Genomic DNA, 23,637 nt, shown 5'->3' with positions numbered 1-23,637 from the left:
GAGGGCTCATTCTCTGTGACTTATTTCTATGTAATTTCTGTTGGAAAGCCAAGTAGGACTCAACACGACTGATAAAACTAAGCCAAATGTCATGCAGTTCAGTTCACAGAGTGAACTTCAAAGGCAACATAAGTCCTGGGACAGAGTATCAAGTATGAAGTCCATATCGTAATGTTAATACGCGCTTTTGTAATTTAAATAGAGGTTATGTATCTAGTTTTCAACCCTGTTCACTTAAATAAGAGCTGTCCAAACACCTCTGATTAGTAGTAAACATATCCCAGTATTGACCTCGAAAGTGACGTCAAAATTGGCCTTGGTGTGACATCATAGTGGCTACTCTGAATCTGTGTTGTTGGAAAAGAGTATAGCTTTGAAGAGGCGATCAGCAAAATACTTCAGGTTCCTGACGCCCATCGTTATCAAACTGACCCTCCACGTGGTTTGTGTTGACACAGGTGAAAAGCACGACAACCTCTGATAAGGAACGGCTTTAAATGTGGACTCAGTGGAAGAATTTCTCATTTTTTGTCTCCAACAGGTAAGGGCCAGATGTGCACTTGCATAGATTAATTACCTAATGGTGTTTGAGTTGTCCTGTTTAATATATTGATAGCCAATAACATTTACATAAATGTATCTGATTGCATAAATCTTCTTTTTTCTTTTTCAAACAGAGAATAACCTTCATCAGTAAAAAAGAAAAGAAAAATGAATCTGCAGTTTGTTACATTGGCTTTGGCCTTTGCTACCACAACAGGTTTGTTGCCTCTCCAATTTCTATCAAATTCAATTTAATCTAAAGTGGTTATTTTTATGTTTTATTACATTGATCTAATGCAACTATCCCCCTTTTCAGCATTTCCACTCAACGATGAGCTCAGTCGAGAAGCATTTAGTTTACAGAGAGACAATCAGGCCACTGACAAGAAAAATGTTGGCAAAGACTCAAAGTAAGTTTACTCTCATAAGATATTTTGTTTACTTTCATTTATTAAAAACAGAATTCATATGCCATGCCTTGAACACAATTCTTCCATGAAAAATTCATTTTATTTCAGATATTAAAAATGATTTTTTTTTTTTGTTTGGGGCAGGGACATATAGTCAAAAAGCCTGGTCTAAAAATGTTAAAAGCCTTAATAACATTTTTATTTCATAGAAAATATAGTTTTTTATGTCATGTAACAGACTCACCAAAAACGTAATAATGATATTTATGAATTATTATATAAAAATGCTTTTTACATTGAAACATTTTTAAAAAACATTTTTGAAAGTAATTATGAAGATGTGTACTCTCATATGTTTTTAAGATGTAAGGAAAATATTATTTATTTTTTACTTGATGGTTATACCACAGAGTTTTTCTTGAATATGTTTTTTTTTTTTTTATCAACATGAATACATAGAGTTCTTTATCATGGGAGGCTCTTGTAAGTCATTGACCCCTGATCTTGTTTTGCAGTGGTATGTGGAAGAATCATGTGGTGAGCAGTGACCTTTACTCCCAGGACTCTTACAGCCCTATGGCAGCTGAACTGAGACGCAAGCTGAGTATGGAGTCTGAGCGGCTGAGGGCTCGTCTAAAGCAGGAGCTTGTGGAGTTGAGGGAGAGGCTCTCTCCTTACCCCAGCCACCCAAAACAAACCATGGCCAATGTCAAGGAGTTCCTGGCCCCCTTCACCAAGCAGCTCCAGACCGCCCTCCAGTCGAATACTCAGGAACTCTGTGAGAAACTCAATCTGAACCTCCAGGAACTGAACCCAGAGGAAGCCACTCTCTACCAGGAAGCAGTGCAGAGGATCACACAAGCTCTGGATGAAAGCCACCAGAAAAGGACAGCAGCCTTTGAGGACTTTAAAACAAAAGCATTTGAGGCGGTAGAGGAGGAAAGAGACAGCAGTGGAAAGGAACTTTGGGAGGAAGTCACTGCCAGGCTGGGACAGGAATTGTGTACCTTCAGTTTAGAGGTACAAGGGAAGGTGGCAGCGCTGAAGATAGCTTTGACAGGCCATCTTGCCTCAGCACAGCCTCCAAGGGATGCGATGGCTTCAAAAGTGGATCAGTTCTGCCAGAATTCCTCAGCTCGGAATCAACAGTTTATTTCTAACTTAGACCTACAGATGATCGCTCTCCAAGAAAACCAGAGCAATGGTGAGTCATCTGGTTTCCATCAGACAAACATAGAGTTCCCTTATCGAGTCGGTCTCTCGACATTACGTATGGGGAAATCCATTTTCCTCGAATTATGAAGTCTGATTTGAATAACTCTTTTGCTTGCAAATAGCCAATGGCGACCCCGCCCTCACCTGATTGGCTGACAGCTCCCAATATAGGTGACGGTGGGCGCCAAAACCCTCAGAATCTTTTTTCTTCACTCGAGTCTGGTTTCACCGTTGATGTACGCATTAGAGCGGAATATAGTAAGGAGTTATCCCCTCTCGCGTTCCGGTGGATTATATCATCATGTCTCTTTGCCGCATGTGTGGTGGACCCATCGAATTCCCAGACGCACACGAGGAGTGTGTGCAGTGCCTGGGTCGGGCCCACGCAGAGGCGGCATTTGGAGGATCGGGATGTCCTGCCTGTGAGGAGTTTCCCATTAAGATCCTTCGTGCAAGGCTGGCCGTTACACGTAACGACGGTCTTGCATCTCCTGCCTCTCCCCAGTCTGCCGCCCTCGAGCCGCGGACCGGGAGACGGCAGAGAACTCCACCTGTGGATTCTGTCGAGGCGCTGGCGTCGGCCCAACACCCACGCCATCCTCACGTGGCAGAGCCCTTGACTTACTCTGAGGCCAGTTACCGCCCTCCTGAAGAAGCGCGGGAAATGATCTCGTTTGGATACGACAGTGACGACGCCATGTCTACCAGTGCCTCCGACCCGGGAGCGTGGTCCGAGTCCCCGTCTGAAGGCGCCCCCGCCTCCTTGGATGCAGAGCTTATGGCCATTCTCACGGAGGCTGTGGCGGATATGGAGCTGGAGTGGACAGCTCCCAAGGAGCTACCGTCTAAGAGATGGATGGACGGTTCCTTCCTCGGCGCGGGCCGTCAGGCTGAAAGCCCGCGGAGACCTGCGCCCTTTTTCGCGGAGGTCCACGAGGAGCTCACCAGGTCATGGCGCTCCCCTTTCTCAGCCCGAGCCCATGCACAAGGTACCCAGCTGCTCACGACAGTAGAAGGGGCGGAGAAATTGGGGTACGCGCGATTGCCTCCTGTCGAGGATGCCATCGCGGCCCATCTGGCGTCTTCTCCCGGCTGGAAGACCGCCCAATTGCCTTCTAGGCCATGTCGAGCTACTGCACACATCGCCGAGAAAGCATACACTTCAGCTGGACATGCAGCATCTGCCCTCCACACGATGGCAATCCTACAGGTTTACCAAACAAGACTCCTAGGGTCCCTGGATGAGGGAAGCCCGGACCCGGAGTTGCTCAGGAAACTGCGCACGGCGGCGGATCTCGCTCTGGCGGCGTCTAAAAAGATCGCCCAGGGAATCGGCCGCAATATGGGCAGTCTTGTGGCCCTGCATCGCCATCTGTGGCTGACGCTGTCAGGGATGCGCGATGCTGATAAAAGGCAGTTCCTGGACGCGCCGGTGAGCCCTACGGGTCTTTTCGGTGTTGCGGTGGAGTCACTATCTGACAAGTACGCCGAGACCGTCAAACAATCTAAGATGATGCCTCATCTCCTGCCGAAACGGTCTCAAGCCCCCCCCCCCGCAGCGAGGTCCAGGTCTTCATCAGCGCAGCGCTCGGCGGGACACACCAGGCGCGCGTCCCCGAGTGCGGCAGAGCGTCGCGAGCCGGAGCCTCCCTTCCGCCAGAGGCAGTTCAGGAAGCCCCGCTTTGGTGCGAAGCCGGCCTCTAGCAGCCAAGGGCGCCCGGCGGGCAAGAAAGAGCAGCGTTCCTGATGTGCGTGTCGGGGGGAAGAGAGCGCGGGACGTGTTCGTCGGACCCGCTGCAAAGAGGGCGTGTTCCCGCCCAGAGTTCGGCGTGAATGTTTTGATTTTGAAACCGCTGTGTTCTGTTTCAATAAACAAAGTGCATTACATGTCTCAGCAAAAGAGCTTTCTTCCTCCCTACACTATTACCCGCGTCATAAGCGAAACCTCTCCCCCGGGGGACGTTTCGCAGAGCGGAAGCTCGGGGAAACCCGAGGAGGTGGCTATTTATGTCCCCGTGCGAAACGCCGCGGACGAGTCACCTGTCATTCATGTAGCGGTCAATGCTTCCCCGGTGGCTGGCGCTCAGCCCCCGCCGCAGCATGCGTTAAAGCCCCCCTTATCGAGCCACCTGAGCGCGTGGTCGACGCTCCCGACGGCATCAGATTGGGTGTTAAACACAATAAAACGCGGCTATATACTCCAATTCGCTCGCAGACCACCCCGCTTCGGCGGTGTGATTATGACAGAGGTGTCAGAACAGAGCGCCCCGCTACTTCGGGCAGAAATCTCTTCTCTCTTGGCCAAACAAGCAGTAGAGATAGTACCCGAAGAGCAGAGAAATTCCGGTTTCTACAGCCGTTATTTTCTAGTGCCGAAGAAGGACGGAGGGATGCGCCCCATCTTAGATCTGAGATTACTGAACAAAGCGCTCGCGAAACGCGCGTTCAAAATGATAACTGTGAAGCAGATCCTCGCGCACATTCAGCCCGACGATTACTTCATTGCAGTGGATCTGAAGGACGCATACTTCCACATTCAGATAGCCCCGCATCACAGGCGCTTCCTCCGTTTTGCATTCGAAGGTGTGGCATACCAGTTCAAAGTGTTGCCGTTCGGGCTGGCGCTCGCCCCCCGTGTATTTACAATGTGCATGAATACAGCGCTTGCTCCCCTGAAGCTCAGTGGAATGCGCATTCTGAACTATCTCGACGACTGGTTAGTCATCGCGCGGTCGGAGTGTGTTCTCGAGGAACACAAACACAGACTCCTCGCCCACCTGGCAGGTTTGGGACTGTCTGTGAACATGCAGAAGAGCGCGCTTCAACCGTGCCAGTCTATCACATTCCTCGGTATGGTGCTGGACTCGCGCGCTATGATCGCGAAGCTGTCAGAGTCGAGGGTCCAGTCGATTCACAATACATTAGCCCTATTCGTTCAAGGCAGAGCCATCCCCTTAAAAACGTTTCAGAGGCTACTCGGTCTGATGGCAGCTGCAGCCTCCGTTTGCAGACTGGGCTTGTTGCACATGAGACCGCTTCAACACTGGTTACAGAACCGAGTGCAGCCGCGGGCGTGGAGAGCGGGAACGGAACGCCTTATTATAACGCGTTCATGTCTGGAGACTCTAGCGCCTTGGTTCGATTCGACCATGTTCGAGCAGGGTGCTGCTTTGGGCAGAGTGGTCAGACGCGTAGTGGTCACTACGGATGCGTCACTGTCAGGCTGGGGAGCCCTCTGCGATGGCAGACCGGCATTCGGTACGTGGACAGGGGACCAGACGCGCTGGCATATAAACTGCTTGGAGATGGAAGCGGTTCATCTAGCGCTGCGGGGTTTCCTCCCGTTTGTGAAAGACCGTCATGTTCTTATCAGAACGGACAGCACGGCGGTGGTGGCGTACATCAATCGCCAGGGAGGTTTACGTTCGCGATCCCTGCAGGGGCTAGCGAGACGGCTGCTATTATGGACGGACAGAGTACTCCTGTCGATTCGAGCAGTGCACGTGCCGGGCAGTTTGAATTGCGGCGCGGACATGCTGTCCAGGAATGGCATTGTGCACGGGGAGTGGAGGCTTCACCCGCAGACGATAAACATGATCTGGAATCTGTTTGGCAAAGCGGAGATCGACCTCTTTGCATCGCAGGAGAATGCTCACTGCCCGTTGTACTTTGCATTGGCAACAGCCCCTCTAGAGGGAGACGCACTGTCGAGCCACTGGCCGAAGGGACGGAAGTATGCTTTCCCTCCGATCAAGTTAATGCCGCTGGTGCTGCAAAAGATCAGAGAGGAGAGATGCACGTTGATTTTGGTGGCGCCCAAATGGCCCAACCAGCCGTGGTTCCCGGAGTTGGTGAACATGTCGCGGTTTCCCCCGTGGCGGATACCACCGAGAAGGGACCTCCTATCTCAGGCGAAGGGCACCATATGGCACCCCAACCCGGAGCTATGGGACCTGCATGTGTGGCAGGTCAGCGCGGAGTATCACAGCGAGTGCTGCAGACAATAGCAGAGGCTAGAGCCCCCTCAACGAGGCGCTTATACGCCCTGAAGTGGAAAGTGTTTGCTAACTGGTGTGTTGACAAGAAGGAGGACCCCAGGAATTGCGACATTCCCGTTATTCTGTCCTTCCTACAGGAACGTCTGGATGTTGGTAGCGCGCCATCTACACTGAAAGTCTACGTGGCCGCTATTGCCGTTTTCCGTGATGTGCTGGATGGCCATTCAGTGGGGAAACACCCTTTGATAACAAGTTTTCTCCGGGGAGCTAGGCGGCTTAATCCCCCCCGCCTGCGTCAGATGCCGGTCTGGGACCTGTCGTTAGTACTTAGTGCACTGTCCGACCCACCTTTTGAACCTGCTGAGTCTAGCGACATTAAAGTGCTCTCATTCAAGACGGCGCTACTGCTCGCGCTAGCTTGCGGGAAACGGGTGGGGGACTTGCATGCCCTGTCAGTAAACAGCGCGTGTATGCAGTTTGGACCGGACGATTGCATGGTCAGACTTTTACCCAAGCGCGGCTATTCGCCTAAGGTGCTCTCAACGCCGTTCAGAGCGCAGGTGGTTACAATTCGAGCTTTTTGCCCCGATGAGGACAGTGATTCAGTGTCTCAGAAGTGCGCCTTGTGCCCCGTGCGTGCCCTGCGTGCTTATGTGAACAGAACTAGCCATTTTCGAACTTCAGAGCAGCTCTTCGTCTGCTACGCGGGTGCCAAGAAAGGCGGCGCGCTGTCGAAACAGAGGCTAGCACACTGGATAGTGGAGGCTGTGCGACTGGCTTATGCTTCCCGGGGAACCGCTTGCCCTATAGGGGTGCACGCCCACTCCACGAGGAGTTTGGCGTCATCGTGGGCATGGGCGAAGGGTATGTCTATTCAGGACATTTGTTTCGCAGCAGGCTGGTCCTCTCGCAACACGTTTGCGAGATTTTATAACTTGGATATTCCTTCGTTCGCACCACATGTACTGTCAGTGCAGGGAGAGGGAGCTGAGTTGTCATTGGACTAGACTACAGACACGCCCCGTCTGGCGCGCGCTCTAGTCATGGTTTCGACCAGGTCGTGTAGGCAGTGCGAGTCATTAGCAATAGCTGCATTATGTTCACTATATCTATGTGTCCCCTTATAATGCCCGCATTCATAAGCCGGCAGTGTATTCCTAAGCACCAATCATATTGCTGCAATCCCCCATTCACTTCAGTTCAGCGTTGCTTAATTAGGTGAACGGGGCTACGTTGGTGCGGGCGCCGACTTGGCTCTGTGCCAATAGGTGTTCAACCAGGTCCGGTGCCTGAACCTGAGCTGTGGTGAGGTAGGGATTAGTGCTTGTGCCCTACATGAGCTCGTTGCGAGCTGGGCCGGGTTTTTCCCACACGGCGGGGGTTTTATTGCTCCCCATACGTAATGTCGAGAGACCGACTCGATAAGGGAACGTCTCTGGTTACTCACGTAACCTTAGTTCCCTGAGAGGAGGGAACGAGACATTACGTAACCTGCCGTGTGGAAAAGACTTCAGTCTCCTTACTCTCGTTCAGCTAAGATTCTGAGGGTTTTGGCGCCCACCGTCACCTATATTGGGAGCTGTCAGCCAATCAGGTGAGGGCGGGGTCGCCATTGGCTATTTGCAAGCAAAAGAGTTATTCAAATCAGACTTCATAATTCGAGGAAAATGGATTTCCCCATACGTAATGTCTCGTTCCCTCCTCTCAGGGAACTAAGGTTACGTGAGTAACCAGAGACGTCCATACAGGAGGATTTCTCCACTAGACTCACAGCCCTATTACAAGACATTGTACACACTCTCAATTAAACACACCTCCAGTCCTATCAGAAATACAACTGTAATGTAAATAACAGCTCCTATGTGTGGATTGTACATTGTGACTTGTAACTTTTGTATTACAATATTGTTGTTTGTACAGTTTTCAAAAAGAACCTTATATTATGTACTGCGCAATCCATTGAAGTGATACTAAGGATATGTTGTGTAGTGTGTGGATATACTGTTTCATAAACAGACAAAAGCATGTAAATAAAAAAATTTGTACAAATTTGAAATGAATGTTGTTCATTGATTATTGCCTCAACTACAGTATATTAATACAGTTATTCCTTTCTAAATACATCACATCTAGACAATTGTTATATCATATTAAATTATAGAGAAGTAGCAAGTCATTGGCTAATACAGGGGTTTTCAAACTGTGGTTCGGGACCGCAAAGGGTTCTGTAGAAAATGTGAGGAATTATACACAAAGAAACTAAAAGAAATCTATTTAATTTTTTTTTATGGCTGTCAAAGTTAACTTGTGTATCAAATATGTTTAACTAACTAAAATAATTTTTAACACAAAATATTAAAAAGCTTTGCAAATACATCAGAATTTAATTGAAAATATTTATTGTTATTAATTTCATGCATCTAAATATAGGTAGGTAGAAAAAGAATTGATTTACTTTTAATATTCAATTTAAAAGCCAATTATTTAATTCAGAAAACAACATTGTTTAATTTTTTTTTTTTTCACTCAATATAAACAGGTCTTTATACATGACAAAATAGCTGCCTTTATTTTTTAGGAAGAGGGTCCTTCAAAAAGTTTGAAAACCCCTGGGCTAATATACAAGCAATGTGTATAAGAAGCAAAGTTTGATCAAAATATTACAAAACGATTACATCCACAGTTTGTTCCTCTCAATAATACCTACAGTATAACTCAGGTAATGAACATCTAACACACATGAAACAATGCAGTATTTGCATTTACATGAAACAATTAAGCATTAGCATTTTCTTCCAAGCGCATGGTGACTGGTCTACACCGTGCTGTCTAAATAGATTCAAATATGCTAAATAGGCATTATGCAAAGTGGTTCTTTGCTGGTTTGTGCAGATGCCGTGATGTGATCAGACGTCTTATCGGGCATATCAAATTAAGCTTCATTCAACGCAAAACAGATGGCGAGTTGATGGATCTCTTAGTGGAAAGCCCGAGGCAGACCACCGGCCCAGAAAAACTTCTTCAGCACAAACCATCCAGCCATAACCATCAACACAGCACCGCCGGTGGCAAAAATGACCCCCACCACCACTCCAGCCACGTTCATATTGTCCCTGTTCAATGGCTCACTGCCTCCTGATTCACAAGAGAAAACAAGCTGTGCTGTTACTGTCTAGGTTTTATTCATTTTTAAGTACTTTCATCTGAATTTCAGGCACATCAAAGTGCAATATTTTGATTGAAATAAAGTTTTCAAAAAGAGTCTCATACCGTAGGCCGATGCAGTGGGAACATCATTCTCTACAGGATCAAAAAGAAACAGTTAGGCATGGCTCTCATTTGGAATTGAGCGTGTTTGACAACAAGCTGGGTCTCCGATCGGTCTCATTCTGGATTTATGTGTGAACGTGACTGACTCACTCAGGGCTGTGGTGTACAGAGGACCCACAGACACCGTGGCAGATTCTTGGGCTTGTGATCCGTAAGGTTCTTGGGCCCTTCGCCGTCGTGTTCTATTAGTGTTGCAAGACTGCATAAGTAAAATAAAGTGACATGTCAATTGGCTGACATTGCCAGTAGTGGTACTCTATTTAATGCATTCTATTCGAACAGTAAAAGACTCCTACATTAAGTAATTCTTGGCACTTCATTGGCTCGCAAAGTCGCAGTATACAGTGCAGGTATATAGAAGACTTTTCTTGATTGCGGTGCTCCACGAAGCGGAAGGCTTCAAATGAAAATCGCGAAAACTTGGAAAACCCATTATAAAGCACCGCTGTCCGATTCTCTACAACGCATCTGTGATGAAACAATAGAGAGACATTGATGTAGTTGCACTGGCGTGAGGATGGGACAACCTGTCACTCACATGACATCACAGCAATAGCAAACAACAACCAACGATCCAATCAGTTCAATCAAGTCCCGCCCTACATTTTTTATTGTTTGAGAAACCATTTCATTAGGATATATGTCACAATTGGGAAGAAAAGATGATAGCAACTTCCGTTTCATGCTGACTTTAAAGGTATAATGGAGGATTTTTTACTTCCGGGTGGATCACCTATACTATTGGTCCTCCTAATTGTCAATCATTCGGGTGAATCAATCAAACTTATTCAAAAAGTGGAGAGGGCGGGTCTTATCTAAAATTTGGGAAAGATCCTCCACTATAACTTTAACTAAAGTAGTTAACTGATGTTAACAAATGGAACCGTATTGTAAAGTGTTACCATGAATTCTTAATCAGGAGTAACTCACCCTGTGAAAAAGTTGTGCTGTTTGTTGTAGGTGTGATTATAGGGAGATGGGGTTGCAAAACAGTGGTCCAACAACAGATGAAAACTAAAGAAAGGCAGAAAATAATTTTTCATTCCTCAATAAAACCATTGAGAAACATGCTATTCAGTGAAACTGCAGTGTTCTTACTTTCCAGTGAGATTGGCAGCCTTTACTTCAACATAGACTTTAGTGCGCAGATCTAGTCCAGTAGGCGGAACCACCAAAGGGGTGGTATAATCTGTGTTCTGACATAATCGAAAATATCTGGCATATGTGGCATATTTTGCATTCAAAGAAAGGAATTTTAACACAAATCTACACTTACATTGAAGACACCCATGCTGAGAGTGTCAATGAAAGTTCCATTGTTGTCACTAGTGGCCACTGACACTGATGACCTGCATGAAAACAAATATAAATCTAGTCAATCCTCTTGTTGTCACTGCAGTTGGTGAAGTATGCAGTGGAGGGTGAACGTCTTAATGCTCACGCTACGATCTGAGTGTTGTTGATGAGGTATTCCAGTGGATAACGGCAAGAGAAGTGATAGTAGAGGTCTGTGGAGTAACTGATGATGCCCTCTGCCGAGCTGGGCGTATCAATGTATCCTGTGATAATGACGGCCTGAATGCTGGAGAACATGCTGAATGGACCAGAGGAGCTGGGCTTCTCATCCACAATCTAGAAATGCACAAGGGGAAATTAAATATAGGCTATATACAGTATATATACTGTATATCTAAAACTATTTTACACATTTTTATAATTTTAAAAATACCTTTTTATGCTTAACTTTTTTATAAATATAATATATTTTAAAACAAATTCTGATAATTTTTTACATTATACAATTTTTTTCTTATAATTAGTAAAGTATGTATTCAGCTTTTGTTCATTTAAAAAAATATATATAATTATAATATAATGTATCACATTTGACCTTTTCAATAAAATACTACACAAAAATGCTATACATCTAAAAATATTGTACTTTTTTGTATTTGTAATACATATTAAATCACAAAAAAAATCATAAAAATGGTTTAAAAATATATTTTCTCCAAAAAAATCTCTCTTTTTTTTTTTTTTTATACTATTTTTGAAAAAATTATTTGTATGTATGTATCTTTTATTATGTTTTGGTTTGTATTTGCCACCCCACAACTGTGATTAAAAAAAGGAGGAGAAACATGTTTTCAAACTTAAACATAGAGAAAGATAACAAATCTCTTTTTTTTTTCGTCGCACCTGCAAAGACTGTCTACATGGGTTCTCCTGGCTGTGGTTGACTGCCAGCAGGTAGCGGATGACAGGTGGGTCCACAGTGGTGTCAATGGTGCCCTTGCACTGGTCGTTATTGCGCTCCCCGTTCAGAGCCAGGCCATTGGGGTCAAAGCCTGCCCACTCAGCGGTGCACAGGTTTACCTCCAGAGTGATCACACTGGTGCCACAGTGTACCACCAGATCATTGTTATCTAAACAAAAAGGGAGGTCTTAGTGTCAAGCAAACTGCAGAGAATGGAGGACTGTCGCAAAATCTGAAAGGTCTCAGACTCACCTGGAACCCTGTTATACACCGAGGAGCAGTTATAGGCCGAGTGAATGGGCTGTAGGACGAGAGCCAGTGCACATAAGCAGAGGCACAGCATCATTCCTGCTGTAGAGCAAAGGCAGAACATGACCAAAAGTCACCTATTTAAAAGTCAAGTCATCCAACATCACAACCTTAACTTCTGTAACAGTTACAATAACAGTGAAGGTAATTATTTAGAATGAATTGTATTTTTATAGTAATTTAGGGAAAAAAGCAGTCGATATCAGTGTAAAGAAACAGTACAGCATACCTGTTTAACTCCCAGGGAGTTGAATGGACACTATCTGAAAAAGGTGATGAGATGATGCTTCTTATATAGGGTTAGACCCCAGGCGTGATTCAATAGGTGCAGGGAGTGTCTCATCCCTCCTACTACATTACCGTACAGTACCTTCACAGATTATAACATCAATCCTCTGGCATGGTGAACAATGACAGTGGGATTTGACACATATCCAATAAGTCCATATAAATGAATCCTAATAAAACTGTGATAATGACCATGTAGATGTTAATAGGTTTATATTTATATAATTTTACAATCAAATGCATTTTTTATAGGCCTATAATGTGAAATATGCCATCAGGGGCTTTTATGTAATTTAATATGTTAATGTTCAGCCTGCATGCAATATTTTATGAGTAAATGTTTCTTGCTTCTGAGAGCTGCCATTCTAAATGTTGTTGTACTTCAATGACAACAAAGTATCTTACTTTTTAATTTTTATATTTTTAAAATGATACCCACTGTACTGATGCAATTATAATTGGTTTTATGATGTATTATGTATAAGCTGGAAAGGATATTGACATCTGTCATAATATGAAATGCATTCAGTTAATCTGTTCACTGATATTTTCTTTTAATGAAATAAAGTCTTTAATAGCACACAATCTAAAAATGAAATCCTGCTGGCCAATATATTAATTTTAAATAGTGTTGGTTGATTAGTCGGCTTCAGGAGTAAAAGATTTGAAACAACGTATACAAATTATTACAGGGTTGTTGTGAGACTGATGCTATTGCTATATTGTTGTAAATGAACATGTAAAACCATATCTTCAAACTTTGAAATGTGTTGTTGTCTGTGTGAACCAGCAGTAAAAACAGTTCTGTATTCTTGCATTTTATTTAAAATACTTTTTAACGATTTATTCAAAATAATTTGTATTAATTTATCCATCTGGGAACATATTTTTCTGTCACAGTATTGAATCTCAAAGCTTTATAAAATAAATTAAGAGTCTATTATGTATGAATCATTTTGAAACATGAAATGTTGCATCATCTCCTGCAGGGAATAGAACATTATTAATATGAGAAATGTGATAATTTGCCACAAGGTATGAAACACAGGACGCCAAAAATAGCTTTTGTTCGTCTGGCTCGCATGCAAGCATCATCTATTGTATTCTAAGAGCAGCTATCTCTAGACTAGCTCAAGACACCCCTGCTAAAGGCTAAAGGGTCGTTTTGACTGAGTGATGGTGATATCTGACAAAGAACTTTGAATGAAGCAGGTACACTTGTTTTTGCCAAAAAGCCCCTTGGTCAGAGAATATATTTCACATATTATGCTTCAATGTGTCACACCTTGATGATTTTCAGTTCTTCTCCACTGGACAAAACAACTTAACGGTGATAGCAATCTAAATCCCTGTGTTCTTCAATTTTATTCACAGTAAGATTAATTCATATGACTGCAGTGGTTACTATCTGATTCAGAGAGGAGGTCAAATGCATAGTAAGAGAATGATACTTGTTCAAGAAGTCAAACCACCTGCACAGTGAGGTTATTTTGATTTGATTCTTTATTCATAATTCATACATTTACATCTCTAGAAATAAGAATTTTCCACAACTTCACATTCTGCTCCTGTAACTACAGTATACACATTTTAGCCACACAATTCTCCATTTTTAAAATAGAGGAAGAACAGAAAGCGAACCAAACAAAACGATTTGTCAGGTGCCAGCAATACTAGTATAATATTGTAATTGAATCATATTTTGTGGGGAACAAAATAGTGGTTATTTGATTCTTATTTAACATCCCTGTTCGATTCTGTAAAAATATATACTGGGAATTCACATACAGTGAGGAAAGACCAACTCTGTTGTCAAATCATGATTTATGACTCATTCATGATTAACGGCCTAAAGCCCTATAAGACAATCACATTGCTTGAAAATATGTTTCCTACTGTTGTTAAGAGTTCTGCTTCTTTCATCATGATATTAATCACATAGGACATTTTACTACTGGAGAAAAAAAAAGAAGATTCCCTTTAAAGGATGACAATTGTGACCACATTAGAGAAGAACAGACCCAAGTAGATCAGAACCGACCCAAGGAACAGTGGAGCCGGTTCAGAAAAACAGAACAATACTGGTACAACACTACCACCTGCTGGTTCAAAGGTTTAATAAATATTTTGCCAGTAAATGAGCAATGATATTGACAGCTGTCTGAATACCAGATAATAATAGGTTATGTTAGGTCCGTTCTGCTTTAATATCAAAAATATTATCTTACTATTGCTAATGGGTTTGAGCACAAAATAACCAGACAGAATAGTATAACCCAAATAATAAATTAGCGCCCGATCGCAAAACAATTCTTAACAGATTGTCTTGTCTTTCAATCTATTCTCAAACTATATCTGTCTATGATGACATTGAAAGTAATGGCAGTATATCTGGTGTCTTCTCAAACTCAGTTATTACAAGAGTCAGTCTGTGCTTGTTAAGTATGCGTAGGCCTATCTGCCTGCTGCAATAACTGCTTTCCTGCATCCAGGTTATAGAAAATGCATTGCATTCAGTGAGATAAACTTTAATGTCCATTCTATATGCATGTGCAATAAATATACGGCAACAGCCATCCACACAAGGTGACACAAGTCGAACATACCTAAACAACTTGCTCTAGTGGTCAGTTTGTGTGCAAACCTGACCAACTTTCTTCATTTTTTGATGTAATTAGCGTGAAATTAGTATAGTAGTAATTAAATATTAGCTTAGTTATCATCAAAGCTCTATTTTTTTGTTGATCAATAAAGCATTATTCTACCTCAGAAGCCAGTGCAAAATTAGTTTTGAGAGATAGGCTATACCTTCATGCGCAAAAGCTGCTTCATTGCCAAAGTGTTTGGATAGCCCAGGTGTGCTGATATAGCCTAAGCCTACCGGAGTACCAATGTAGTGCCGACAACACTGGTTACTTTGGCTGCATCTGAAATCGAATGCTTCCCTACAAATACTAGACGAAAAAACAGTATTAGTAGGCCTAAAAAGAAGTAGGCCTATGTCAAAATTCACAGTACTCAGAAAAGAGTAAGCAAAAAGTACCCGGATGAACTAGCTACTACTTACAGCAAGATTCTGAAGTATGAATACGATGGACACTTTACTATCCCATGAGGCCATGGGAGAGGATTTGTGAATGGCAGTGAAGCAACGTAACTGGAGCTGGTAAGTCACTTGATAATGACAACATGGCGAATGTAGGCTATACGTCTGGATTACATTCACAATACACACACTCATACTATATAACATTCTTTTTTAGTGGTTGTGAATTACTTATTCAAATTAAGTACCTACTTAAGAGAGTATGCGATTTTAGAAGCAGCCTAAGTCTTTATGAACGAGTCATTGAATCATTCAATCAATTCATTCAAAAACACAGAATAGCACAGGGTCGTAGCTAGAGGGCCCCCATGATTTCAACCGAGGGGGCCCACAGCAACATGGGCCCTGTATACCCTATCTACGGCACTGGAATAGTGCACTAGCACTTCTTATTTCTCCAATATCTTTTAATGGCGAGTATTCTGCTATTCCGTATTTAGCCTCCGTCTTTATGAGTTAGTCATCATTAACTTACAAATCATTCATTCAGGAACAATGCACAGGGATTGTGCTGTGGCTTTGTTTGTGGTGGAGCAAAAATGTAGGCTAAGTCTAAAATATAAGTTACTCAATACTAAAATATAAGTTACTCAATACAAGATATAAATAACAATGTAAATAATTTAAACAGTCAATAATGTAAATATAACAATTAAAGCAATAACACACTCACAATCATGCTGTTTTCGAATGCTCTCAATACAAATGTCAAGCATACATTCAGTGGTTAGTGGTTCTCAAAAGATGTGACTTGAGCCTAATAAAAGAGACATGACAGAGGAGGGGCAATGAGTCCGGGCAGCCTGCCAGAGATCAGCACAAACAAACTGCACATGCAATGCCACTGGTCTAATGGCCTCACCTTTACTTCTCCAAAACCTCATGACATCTGCAGGATCTGTTCATAATACCAGATTTCACTGCATATATGATTAGGAGTTTTCCTCTTCCATGAATTTAACCCAAGTTGTAACTGGGCCTCTTGTCACGAACACCAGAATCGGTTTTACAGTTTATATTTCCCAACTTAAGCTCCGTATAATGAATGTATTTTCTTTGCCAGGTCAAGGGGAAAATGTCTGGAAATTAAAAAGGACAAAAAACAACAACAAAAAAAAAGATGAAGAGGAAACAGCCTGTTGAAAAACTGTGTGCTTTCTTTCCTGACTGGCTTCCTATTCCTGGGGATAATGTGCGTCTGACTGTGAGCTGGCAGGGTCAGCAGCAGTGACTGAGCTCCTTTGACTTGCACAAACCAGTCACCCATCTTACTTCCTCTGTCAGTTTGCTTGTGAGCCAAACAACACTCGTCCCTCTGCACAGGTCTCCGAACTGATTTTATGTGAATTAGAAACTACAGTGATTGATGCGTGTTAGTGATACACACAGGAAAAGTAGAAAATTGTGCTAAAAGATAAAGAACACGGTTACTTATCACTTATCTCCTGCAACATATTTAACATACAAAAGCACTACAACATAAAACAATTTAGAAAATAAATAAATAATAATAATAATAACAATTTTGCATATTTTTATTTTGGGGTCTAACCCCCCAAAAATAAAACTATGTACTATCCATTATATAAAAGCACAATCATTTTTGTTTGCATGTTTGGAATTTGCTAGTCTTTCCTTACCTATTGTGGTGTAAAACAGCTTCTCGAACGAGAAAAATAATAATATGGCGCTGGGCGGGACTTGATTTTGTCCATGGGGAATTGATTGGATGGTTGTGGTTTGCTATTGCTGTGATCTCATGTGAGTGACAGGTTGTCCCGCCCTCACGCCAGTAAACACGTCATCAGAGAAGAGATGAGATGTCACTGCAAGAGGGAAGGGAAGTTAGTTTGATTGAAGATTATGAGGGCACCTGAATTAATAAAATAATGATGTGCATAAATAATTTATTATACTACTGCAATACTGCACAAAAATAAGAATGGTCAATTTTGATGTTATGGTGACTAAAAGTTTAAAGCATTGAAACAGTAAAAAAAAAAGTATTCAATCATTTATACATTAAAAACAAATTGTGTAGCCTACTTACATTTCACTAATTTATTTTAAAAGTAGCTAACAAACAAGAAACGATATCGTGGAAAGATTCTTCGGAACACTGTTTACATTTACACAAAGAGTGTCAGCACAAAAACAGCTACAACAGTTTCTGCTGGCAAGCACATTCATTCGGAGACCCGAGCTGCTTTCTTGAGTCGAGCGAAAACTTTGCCTGTGTTTGTTTGTTTCGTCTGACAGCGGGACGTTTTATCAGGATCTAGAAACCGTCGTGTCGAGGCAATCACACGCCTTTTGAAACTATGTAGAGATGGAGTTCATGAAACTGATCGGAACTGTTTTGGCAGTTTGTTTCCATCCCAGCTGCGCATCAAGCGCGTTCGGTGGTGAGTTTGTGCTTATTTATATAAAATGTCGGTTCATACACAGTGATATTCAAACGATAGGACTCGTTATATTTTTGTTGCCTCTTACATGCGTTGAAATAAACCTTAGTGTCCAGTTCGAGTGCACAATATGCAACACTGGCAGTCAAATAATACGATAGTTTCGGTTAACGAACCGCAGTGTTTTCAAATAAAGATTTCTGAAGCGTTTTGAACGAATATAAACTTCTGATAATACAACAAAACGTTCAACTACAGCTTCACTGAGTTTTCTTTTTATGTTCAAGTGGTGTGTTTGTGTTCAGTTTTCGGATAAGAAACGTTTTAAATTTGGGCCACAGCTGTTTTTTAGTCAGAGAGGACATGGCTGATGGCTGTCGCACACATGACTTTGCTTGAGAGGATTTTCCGCCTGACAGTGTGTGGAAGTTCTCCTGGTTTCTTCCTCACTTAGCTCACTTAATTCCCTGCGCCAAGTTTCCTATAACGGTTCCCACAATGTTTCCATAATAGTGCTTTAGGTTGAACACTCTCATCAGTGTTTTTGGTAATGTGGTTTGCAGAACACAGGATATGCCGGAGAGGGATAGAGAAGCCCTGCTATAAGATCACAAGCTTCCAGGACAGCAGGCTCAGAGCGAGCTTTGAGGCAGCCAGAGAGAAATGCAGGGAGGATGATGGGGAGCTGCTCAGTATTGAGACCGAGAGTGAGCAGCGTCTGGTGGAGAAGATTGTTCAGGAGCTCAGGGCCTTGGATGGAGACTTCTGGATTGGGCTACGAAGGAGCCAACAATATAATGTTGATTGTTCAGCACAGTATTACTGGCTGGATTACAGTCAGGCCACATTTAGGTAAGATATTTGCAGTAACAACATCCTGAAATGTTCTGATGATTTTTTTCACCCCTGTATGTTTGGTTTGAGAGATTCTGTCATCTTTTTCTCCTCATCATGTCAATATAATAAATATATTAATATTAAATAATACGAAAATAACACTGCTTGTATTCTTTATTCTAAGTCTTATGAATCATAATAGTGAGTAAATGATGACATAATTTTCAACATTTGGTAAACTATCCCTTTAAGTGAAAGTAAAATGTGAGAATTTTCAGTGAATGTGTGGTGTGTTTAGGAACTGGCTGGTGACGGAGCCCTCTTGTGGCCTTGATCAGTGTGTGGCGTTATTCTACCGGCCCTCGTCTTCTGCTGTCCAGAAGAAACGCAACCTGTTCAAGTGGACGGACTACAATTGCAATTCCAAGAATAATTTCATCTGCAAGTACTCAGACGGTAAGCTTTTGCTTATGTTAAGATTAGCTGTCACATTAAGATGTTTAATAGCGAACAAATATCAGTCAAGCATCTTTTGGTGTAAACATATTATGTAAAAGGACTTCAAATGTAAACTCCTGTATGTGTTTAGAGAAGCATCCTGTCCCCACTCCAGCAGGAAATATCACCACACATACAGGTAAACAAATCCATAAGTTTTATCTGGTGTGTTTGATACTTTTTTTTTATACTATATTTTACTTATTAATAATATACAGTATGTTAATAAGTGTCTAAATTGCTATGAGATATTAGCATTTTTATAGTACCTTTAATCTCAGATAAAATTAGATTAATGGGATAGTTCCTCAAAAAAAAAAAAAAATAATTCTCTCATAATTTTACCAGTGCTGCTGTCATCAACTGAATCTAAAACAACTAAATAAGATTAACAAGTTTAAGTTGAAGTTCTAAAATGACAAAAACTTAAATGAAATAAATTAAAAATATTTATTTAAAAACCAAAATTAATACAAATAATAAAATAACAAAATGACAAAACCTTAAAAGTAAAAATAATACTAAAATACATTTAAAAATAATTCCAAAAAATTAATAAATGCTATTATAAAAAATAGTAAAATATATTTACTCACCCGTTCACTTTGATTGAAAAAAAGAAAAGAGAGTCGTAACATTCTGCTAAAATGCTTTGGTGCTCTATGGAGGAAAGAAAATTATATAGGTTTAAAACGACATAAGGGTGTGTAAATGTGGACACAATAAAAGGACAGAATATGATTTTTTCTTTAAAAAGACATTCCAACTTTCTATGGATAATAATGCTTATGATGACCTCTAGAGGTGGAAGTGGAATTATACTTTCACAAACATAAGAGGACAGTCATCATCTTTAAAGTTTAGTTCACCCAAAAATTCTGTCATCATTTACTCAGCCTCAAGTTGTTCCAAATCTGTATGCATTTCTTATTTCTGCTGAAAACAAAAGAAGACATTTTTGCTAAATATGGGTAACCAAACAGTTGTTGAGCCCCATTGACTTCCATATAGTATTTTTTTCCATAATATTGAAGTCATTGGGGTCGATCAACTGTTTGCATGCCAACGTTCTTCAGAAAGAAACTCATACAGGTTTGGAACAACTTGAGGGTGAGTAAATTATGACAGAATTTTCATTTTTGGTTGAACTATCCCTTTAAAACCAAATATTATAAGTGCTTATTCCTCATTCGCTGTCATTCTTGTTTTTAGGTATTGATGACCTGACTCTGGTGCCAAAGCACCCACCCATTACTGTGGACAATGACAGGATAAAAACTGAACTCTCAGAGTCATCTGGTAATACAGCAATAAATACAGCAAAAACCCTGACAATTCATGATCCCAATTTTTTAAGGAAAAATAATTATATTCTATATATATATATATAATATTTATCATTTCTTTTTAAAATGATTATTTTATAATATTTGATTAATATATATAACTGTATTATATAATATAATATTGTATATATAATATTATTTTTGTAACATTCAATAACTACAGCCTTTCTTAGTTTCTATTTCAGATGACACGATTAATATTTACTACATCCTCCTGGCCATTCTACCTGTGATGCTGCTGTTGATATTGGTGGTGTCGGGGGTGTTCTGTTTCAGAGTCATGTCAAGGAGGTGTGTAATGCAGTGCAAACATTTTCATCAATTCATACTTTGATTATCTTCATGAACTATTTTGTCTGTCACCCTGCCATATAATAAACTTTGTGACTGTATTTGAAGGAGAAAAGAACAGAATGAAATCTATGCCGTGCCAGGACAGTGGGTGCGTCCAGTAGCTCCAAAAAGTCAAAATAGTTATGAACACACCAACAAATTCGACCAGCCTGGAGCTCACCTGGAGTACATGAGCTCTGAAATCGACAAAACATTTAGCGTGACATCCCCAAACAGTCAGTTTGAGGACTACGAGAACGTTCCGAGCCGCCCCGCACGGTGTGGTTTTGTCACTAATGACATCTACGAGACCTGCCGGAGCCCCTCGGCAGGAGAGGCCGGATGGGTGGACAATGACATATATGGATACTAAAACACTATACAGTATATACTGACCTCTCTCCCACTAGTGTGGCACCATGTTTGATCTCATCTCCAGTCTGAATACCTGCTCTTTGATGTGCACACTGTGACCTAGTGTGAAGGATTGGGAAGCCAGTGGGGTCTAAGGCAGGGGTGTGCAGTACAGTACAGTGAAGCTCAAATTCCCATAACTGACTATACAAAGAAGCATAAAGGTGTCATCGGCTTGTGAGAGCTTCCTCTGTGGAAGCTGGTATCCTGGAACAGGACCTTCCCTTTTGGAAATCCACAAAACACACTGACCTCTCAGCCCATCTCAAAAACATCCTTCTCTGTCTCTGAAAATGGCCTCTCTAAAGGATATCTACTGTTGTTCCCTTGTTTTTGAAGGCTAGTTGCTTTGTAAGCTCCATTGTGTTAAAAAAAAAAAAAAAAAACGAATTAAAGGAATTAGCTAAAGGACTTGTATGCATAAAACATAATTGTAACATATTGATTATGTATTTTTCCTTTAGGTAGGTATGAAATTGTGAGAAAAAATATAAATGAGTATTTGCTGTATTTGGATTGTAAATGATTATGTTGTCTCTGTCCTTATAATAATAATAATAATAATAACTCTGTTACATTATTTTGACTTTTTCTTAAACAGAATAGCTGTTTGGGGTTACTCTACGTTGTTTCCACACTCATGGAAAAGCAGGTAATTTTAAAATCAGGCATGGAAAAGGAGAGTACTTTTTCTAGTTATGCTTAATTATAAAATATTTCATTAACTAAAACACTATAAAATCGTAATGACTACAAAAGACATCGAAATAATGGACTGATCAAAAGGTATGACCCTATTTGAAAATGCATTATTATTCTGCTGAACTCTCCGACGTCAGAGCTGCAGGAGCAGTGAAGTATTTTATTAGTACTGCAGTACATCATGTGTCCAGGAGATGTCGCCATATGATAGGCTGAATCACTTGCAGCGTTGATACATATTTGTTGTTTAAAATAAAAACTTCCAATACAAATTGTTCGCTGTCTGTAGTGCTTTTTTACCCTTACATACTCTTGTTTATTGAACTGTTGTATAAAATGTTCTGTGTTGTACATATACCACTCTCGCTCATTCTAGAGACATTTAAAGTTTGTAACCAAAACCTGCTTTATATGATGATGTAATTGACCAAATATGAGGTGAGCTACGACTGCTTTGACGTCTACAGGGCTGGGTTGCAAACTCTTGACTTGTCCTAGATGTCATGTCATGTTTCAAAATTTGATTATTTAAAGGTATTTTATGTCATTAATTACTCACCCTCAGGTCGTTCCAAACCTGTAAGACTTGAGTTCATCTTCGGAACACAAATGAAGCTCTTTTTGATGAAATCCGAGAGCTTTCTGTAATTTCCGTTGACAGCTAACTTACGCAACTAACTCTTCAAAAAGTTCCTAAAGAGATTCTAAAACTAGTCCATATGGGTTGAGCGGTTTAGTCCAAATTTTCTGAAGAGACTCGATTGCTTTATTGATTTAGTTTAGGCTTTTATTCACATTTAAACATTGATCAGCGAACATAAACAGAAGCTCAACCGAACATGCTTGATGCAAGAACAAACTAACTCATTGGTTCTTGCGGAAGCTCAAACATGCTGCGTAACATGAGAATGAACCTCATTGGTTCTCGCACGTCAAGCGAACATGCTTGAGCTTTCATTTACCACAACTGATGTATGAGTTGATGAATGTTTATTTGTGAATAAAAGACTAAATTCAGTTTGTTCATCATATAAAGTGACCGTGTCTCTTCAGAAAATTTGGACTAAACCGCTCAACTCATATGGATTAGTTTTACGATTTCTTTATGAACGTTTTGAAGCATCAAATGGTAACGTTAGCTGCATAACTTAGCTGTCTATGGAGATTAGCCAACAGAAAGCTCTCAGATTTCACCAAAAAGATCTTCATTTGTGTTCCGAAGATGAACGAAAGTCTTACGGGTTTGAAACGGTGAGTAATTGGAAAAGGGTGAGTAATAGAGTAATGGCAACCTTTGAAGGCTGGGTTTGTGGAGTTCTACTTAAAAGGAGGTTCGTGGAAATGTTTAAAATAAATCAATAAAAAGACATTAAATAAATAAGAAGATTAAAATAAATAATATGTTAGCTTTAAATGAATTAGTAATTTCTTTAAATAGGTAAATAATCTAGTGAATAAATAAATAATCCATTTTACAGTACAGCACAATATGAGTAGTTTTTTTTTTAAACTGAACAGAGACCAAATATTTTTCTAATTATGTTATTTTGACTTATTTATAATATTGATTATTCAGTATTTATAGCAACTATAAGTTACCTCGCACGAGGATCGTCACATTGGGGATCAGCGACACCTAAAAGATT

General features: G+C 41.1%; 3 protein-coding genes across 5 annotated transcripts; 2 read left to right on the top strand and 1 right to left on the bottom strand.

The window, feature by feature from the left end:
- Positions 1 to 351: 351 nt before the first annotated feature.
- Positions 352 to 3,906, top strand: LOC311296384 (uncharacterized protein). The gene is made up of 4 exons (XM_084418085.1): positions 352 to 541; positions 678 to 760; positions 860 to 953; positions 1,469 to 3,906. The coding sequence occupies exons 2-4, from the start codon at positions 712 to 714 to the stop codon at positions 2,253 to 2,255; spliced, it is 930 nt and encodes a 309-aa protein (XP_084274211.1). The 5' UTR covers positions 352 to 541; positions 678 to 711; the 3' UTR covers positions 2,256 to 3,906.
- A 3,910-nt stretch (positions 3,907 to 7,816) lies between these two features.
- Positions 7,817 to 12,099, bottom strand: LOC311296383 (zona pellucida-like domain-containing protein 1; the record flags this gene model as incomplete). The annotated part of the gene is made up of 10 exons (XM_084418084.1): positions 7,817 to 9,301; positions 9,437 to 9,466; positions 9,587 to 9,695; positions 9,793 to 9,964; positions 10,427 to 10,510; positions 10,595 to 10,692; positions 10,773 to 10,845; positions 10,938 to 11,128; positions 11,696 to 11,922; positions 12,006 to 12,099. 10 exons carry the CDS (start codon positions 12,097 to 12,099, stop codon positions 9,144 to 9,146), a joined length of 1,236 nt encoding a protein of 411 aa, XP_084274210.1. The 3' UTR covers positions 7,817 to 9,143.
- A 5,163-nt stretch (positions 12,100 to 17,262) lies between these two features.
- On the top strand, positions 17,263 to 21,864 carry laynb (layilin b). Of its 3 annotated transcripts, none has more exons than XM_084418799.1 (7): positions 17,263 to 17,861; positions 18,425 to 18,713; positions 18,997 to 19,154; positions 19,288 to 19,335; positions 20,409 to 20,495; positions 20,716 to 20,833; positions 20,942 to 21,864. In XM_084418799.1, exons 1-7 carry the CDS (start codon positions 17,786 to 17,788, stop codon positions 21,246 to 21,248), a joined length of 1,083 nt encoding a protein of 360 aa, XP_084274925.1. In that variant the 5' UTR covers positions 17,263 to 17,785; the 3' UTR covers positions 21,249 to 21,864. The 3 variants fall into 3 exon arrangements, with proteins under 3 accessions (XP_084274925.1, XP_084274926.1, XP_084274927.1); XM_084418800.1 differs by having other exon boundaries at positions 17,578 to 17,861; positions 20,728 to 20,833; positions 20,942 to 21,684; XM_084418801.1 differs by lacking the exon at positions 20,409 to 20,495 and having other exon boundaries at positions 17,578 to 17,861; positions 20,942 to 21,684.
- The last annotated feature ends 1,773 nt before the right edge of the window (positions 21,865 to 23,637 follow it).

Source organism: Rutilus rutilus (genome assembly GCF_951802725.1).
Source record: "Rutilus rutilus genome assembly, chromosome: 9".
In the NCBI taxonomy this organism is placed as follows: Eukaryota; Metazoa; Chordata; class Actinopteri; order Cypriniformes; family Leuciscidae; genus Rutilus; species Rutilus rutilus.
Note: the sequence above shows the minus strand (reverse complement) of the source record. Positions and strands in the feature narration are given on the sequence as shown.

What these genes read in the sequence shown, in the direction of transcription:
- LOC311296384 (XM_084418085.1), top strand. Translation starts at nt 712, where the DNA reads ATGAATCTGCAGTTTGTTACATTGGCTTTGGCCTTTGCTACCACAACA. An exon ending in GGCCTTTGCTACCACAACAG is followed by an intron (nt 761 to 859) that starts GTTTGTTGCCTC and finishes CCCCCTTTTCAG; the next exon opens with CATTTCCACTCAACGATGAG. An exon ending in AATGTTGGCAAAGACTCAAA is followed by an intron (nt 954 to 1,468) that starts GTAAGTTTACTC and finishes CTTGTTTTGCAG; the next exon opens with TGGTATGTGGAAGAATCATG.
- laynb (XM_084418799.1), top strand. Translation starts at nt 17,786, where the DNA reads ATGGAGTTCATGAAACTGATCGGAACTGTTTTGGCAGTTTGTTTCCAT. An exon ending in TACAGTCAGGCCACATTTAG is followed by an intron (nt 18,714 to 18,996) that starts GTAAGATATTTG and finishes TGGTGTGTTTAG; the next exon opens with GAACTGGCTGGTGACGGAGC. An exon ending in TGAACTCTCAGAGTCATCTG is followed by an intron (nt 20,496 to 20,715) that starts GTAATACAGCAA and finishes AGCCTTTCTTAG; the next exon opens with TTTCTATTTCAGATGACACG.